This window comes from Conger conger, chromosome 1, assembly GCF_963514075.1.
Source record: "Conger conger chromosome 1, fConCon1.1, whole genome shotgun sequence".
In the NCBI taxonomy this organism is placed as follows: Eukaryota; Metazoa; Chordata; class Actinopteri; order Anguilliformes; family Congridae; genus Conger; species Conger conger.
In genome coordinates, this window is record NC_083760.1 from 81,543,475 (window position 1) to 81,548,099 (window position 4,625).

At 40.4% G+C, this 4,625-nt stretch overlaps 1 protein-coding gene across 1 annotated transcript; it reads left to right on the forward strand.

Moving 5' to 3' along the window:
* The first annotated feature begins 469 nt into the window (after positions 1 to 469).
* Positions 470 to 4,370, forward strand: has1 (hyaluronan synthase 1). Its single transcript, XM_061259279.1, has 6 exons — positions 470 to 533; positions 1,706 to 2,198; positions 2,280 to 2,464; positions 2,642 to 2,867; positions 2,976 to 3,108; positions 3,695 to 4,370. The coding sequence occupies exons 2-6, from the start codon at positions 1,727 to 1,729 to the stop codon at positions 4,368 to 4,370; spliced, it is 1,692 nt and encodes a 563-aa protein (XP_061115263.1). The 5' UTR covers positions 470 to 533; positions 1,706 to 1,726.
* The last annotated feature ends 255 nt before the right edge of the window (positions 4,371 to 4,625 follow it).

Consider the following 4,625-nt stretch of genomic DNA (forward strand, 5'->3'; position numbering starts at 1 on the left):
ACCACTGATAGAGAAATTGATGAGCATTGACAATTCAGAATGTGAAAATATAAAAGAAATGAAGACTATTGGGCCAGATATGATGAAAACAGCAATGATGCAAAATATATTTTATTTCAAATTCATTCAAGTGATTAAGCACATTCTATTCGGACTGAGGCATTGTAAGGTCTTGATTTTGGGTGACATAATACTTATTGATTCTGGCCCAAATTTAGTACTTCTTAGGAGCAAAAATATCGATATTTTAACACCCTATATTCCAAAGATATTTTAACACTCTGGTACAAATCTTCCTCATCATATATTCTTCCCCAGACAGTCTATCGCTATTGGGAAATAACACTGACGCATTGTGTGACGAAGCACCCATTGAGGAGGGTGGAGTGGTCCTAAGGTGAAGAGCAACATCTGGTATATATACACTTGTATACTGTCAGTATCCTGCTTACACCCAGGGGCCACCACTCTTGTAAAACTAAGAGGCGAACTAAACTTGAAGTGCGGAGTCTTTACAAGAGAGACGTAACAAAGTAAGTGAATTAATTTGCTTGAACACACACGCATACACGAACATAGCATAGTAGCCTCTATTCTCATACCTGGTCATTTCATTTCCAGTGTAGTTAATGTGATCAAAATGTCTTTGGACGTATGCCTATAATATATCAATACAAAAACGGTTTGCGGACAGTGACAGGAATTTTAATATGCTCAGATTTTTAAAAGAATACCTCTCATATAGCGGTTATACACTGTTTCCATAACTTTATATTTCTTATATTAGCTATTGCATTGCCTGAAGTAGCTATGAAAGATTGTGATTTACTGCATTATTTTCGTTTGAATAACACCAAAATGGAAAACAAGAAACCTAGTCTAAAGTCATTCATAACCACAGAAAACCTAGAAAATCTCTGCTCCACCGTCTGATGTTTATTTCATACCTTTCAGGAAAAAATTCCAGTTATGTATCGCCTATAAACTTTTTAAACAAATGGGTCCACTTATTCATCGTCGTCTTGTTTTCCTCATGAATAGGATGACTATTTATTTATTTATTTATTTATTTATTTATTTATCTATTCATTTACTTACTTATTTAGTTAAGTATTTATGTATTATTATTATTATTGTTGAAAAAAGAACAACACAATTAGCGATCATATAATCAGATAATAAATATAAGTTAGCGGGGTTATCATATAAATAAGATAATCTTATGTTTCGCTATTCTACGGGTTATCAGTCTGCACATTTTTGGCGAAAAAAAAATTGTCATTACTTCAGAGAAATGTGCTGACATTAACTTCATGACTTAGTTTTACTGCCCAAAATTACCGTCAGATTTAGGTATTTTATCAAGCTGGCGACTAAACTATAGCCTACGGACCACGTATCGTTAACGATATAATTTATAAATGAATTCAAACAACCAAAAATAAACAGTTTTCCTTGTGAGTTCGAAATCTCTTGGAACCTAAAGCTGGGCCGTTATAGCCCAGTTAGCTCCAAGTTAAGTAAGAAGAAATAATACATACGACCAAAGAAGAGGACCCACAGGTAATAAGCATGCGGGGGAATTGGGGTTAGTCCGCATGAAAAAAACGAACCCTATTGAGTATTCTCAGATGTAGAAGAAATTACTTTAAATTATGTTTTACATGTATTCTACATGTCATTAATCTTAGATTTTTTTTTATAGCTAGATACCTGCCAAATAAAAATGGACCTGAAACCTCTGTTAAGGAAGCTTGGCACAGTGGGTCGTGCTGGATTTACCATCCTCTTTGCCCTGGTAGTCCTAGGGGTGATGGTGTGGGCCTATGTTCAGGGCTTCACACTTGTGGACTCACCATACGGCATAGTTGCCTTTGGCTTCTATGGCCTCATTTTGGGGCTTCATGTCCTACTGCAGAGTCTGTTTGCCTTTGTGGAGCACCGTCGCATGCGGTCCCACAGAGAGCCTTGCAGCTACACCAAGACCATTGGACTCACCATCTCTGCATACCAGGAGGACCCTGCCTACCTGAAGGAATGCCTAAACTCTGTCCGAGCCCTGCAGTACCCGCCTGAGCTTTTGAGGATCATCATGGTGGTGGATGGAAACACAGAGGAAGATGTTTACATGATGGATATGTTCAGGGAAATCTTTGCTGATCAGAACCCTGGCTTCTATAAGTGGGACCATAACTATCACACCTGGGACCAAAGGCCACAGGCAGAGGAGCAACAAGGAGAGCAGAGAGCAGACATACCAGCTGACACCCATGTAAACAACCAGCCAGTTAGTCCAGCTGGGGATGCGGTTTTGGGGGCTGGGGAGGAAGACCCCCAGAGGATTGAAGTGGAAGAGTTGATCAGAACCAGACGATGTGTCTGCATCATGCAACAGTGGGGCGGCAAGAGGGAGGTGATGTACACAGCCTTCAAAGCCTTGGGAGACTCTGTGGATTATGTGCAGGTCAGAAGATGTTTTCTTCTTTTTTTTTTACTCTCAAATTTTATTTTCAATCCTTCTCCAAGATGATAAATTCTCCGTCAGACTATTTTCAAATAAGTATTATAATATTTAGTGAGAAGTGACTGCTTAAAATTTTTGTAATGCTAATCTGGGTCTGCACCCACTGTCTCTTAACAGGTGTGTGACTCAGATACCAAGTTGGACCCGCTGGCTACAGTGGAGCTTTGCAAAGTGCTGGAGAGCAACCCAAAGTATGGTGCTGTGGGTGGTGATGTGAAGATCCTAAACTTAAAGGACTCCTTCATCAGCTTCATGAGTAGCCTGAGATACTGGATGGCCTTCAATGTGGAGCGAGCCTGCCAGTCCTTCTTCAACTGTGTCTCCTGCATCAGTGGCCCCCTGGGTAAGAGAGACAGACACCCTCGGAAAAAAACCAGTATGAGCTTATTTTTTTAATTGAGACCAGTTTTATATTTGTACACATACTTTTATTCTCCATTTCCCTCCTCAGGTCTCTACAGGAATGACCTCCTTCAGCAGTTCTTGGAAGCCTGGTACAATCAGAAGTTCCTTGGGACACACTGCACATTTGGAGATGACCGTCATCTCACCAACCGCATGCTTAGCCTGGGCTATGCAACCAAGTGAGTTTTAATATTCACTGGGTACTTTTCCAACTAAAATCTCTGAAGATGAACATTATGCACATTAAGAGTATATTACCCTGCCTAGCATGTGGTATAATGTTTTTCAGTTTAAATGAAAAGGGTTTAAAAGCATTAAAAGCATCAGTTTTACAACAGGTCAGTTCTATGCAGGGACGTGTCCATATTTTAGATTCACAACTATGTACAACATAGTTTACTCAGCATGCTTGATATTCATTTTAATTATACTTTATACTTTAATTATACTTAAGCATGAAATAGTATGCTTCAGGTATACTCCAGCACATTGTTTTTTTTTTTTTTTTTACACAGGATAAGTTTCTACTGGTTGCTCCAACCTATGCTCTCAATGGCAAAATTGGTGGTTCATGGACCATTTGAGTTAAAAATAGTGAACTTGAAATGGCAATCATGGCATTGCAATCAACACCATTTAGCCCTTCCAAAACTTCACTTAAGTGTTTCGGAAGCTTTTGGGGTCACATAATTGTTGTTGTTTCAAGAGGCTAACCAAAACTGCTTTAGTCTTGGGAAAACTAAGCCACTGGTGCCCCTTTTCCAGGTACACAGCCCGGTCTAAGTGTTTCACAGAGACCCCAGCCCAGTTTCTGAGGTGGCTGAACCAGCAGACGCGCTGGACAAAGTCCTACTTCCGTGAGTGGCTCTACAACTCCCTGTGGTGGCACAAGCACAGCCTGTGGATGCCCTATGAGGCCATTGTGTCCGGCATTTTTCCCTTTTTCGTCACGGCAACTGTCATCAAGCTATTCTGGACAGGATCAGTGTGGGACATCATCTGGGTTCTCTGCTGCATTCAGATCATTGGCCTGATTAAGGCCTTTTACGCTTGCCTCCTCCGCAAGAACTTCATCATGATCTTCATGTCGCTCTACTCCATGCTGTACATGACCAGCCTCCTACCTGCCAAGTATTTTGCCATTCTCACCATGAACAAGAGCAGCTGGGGCACCTCGGGCAGACGAAAGATTGTGGGTAACTACATCCCCCTCTTACCTCTCACAATTTGGTTGGCCATTCTGTTGGCTGGCTTATGTTACACTATTTACAGGGAGACCCTGGAAGATTGGTCTACACCTGCAAAGCAACTGGAAATCCAGTACTTGATTTATGGCTCTGTCAGCTATGTCCTTTACTGGCTCTTCATGATCCTACTCTACTGGGCATGGTTCCGGAAGTTGTGTCGTAAACGGTCAGGAAGTTACAATGTGAGTGTGTAGTGAACTGAAGATTTTTAAGACATGAGAGAATGCTATAATTTTATTTTCATGAATGTAATTTATAATGTATTTATTTAATGTATTGTTAATTTTGACAGAAAGCACAAAACCGTGTTAAAGGACAGGTACAAGTTAATTATTCAGTTTAGGATAGTTTGATGATATCAAATCTGCCTTGAAGAACACTGAGGTGTCAGTGTGTGCCATTTTCTGCACAAAGGGAGGTTATGGGTACACCTGATGCCTGTAAAATCT

What these genes read in the sequence shown, in the direction of transcription:
- has1 (XM_061259279.1), top strand. Translation starts at nt 1,727, where the DNA reads ATGGACCTGAAACCTCTGTTAAGGAAGCTTGGCACAGTGGGTCGTGCT. An exon ending in TAAGTGGGACCATAACTATC is followed by an intron (nt 2,199 to 2,279) that starts ACACCTGGGACC and finishes CCCATGTAAACA; the next exon opens with ACCAGCCAGTTAGTCCAGCT. An exon ending in AGCCTGGGCTATGCAACCAA is followed by an intron (nt 3,109 to 3,694) that starts GTGAGTTTTAAT and finishes CCCCTTTTCCAG; the next exon opens with GTACACAGCCCGGTCTAAGT.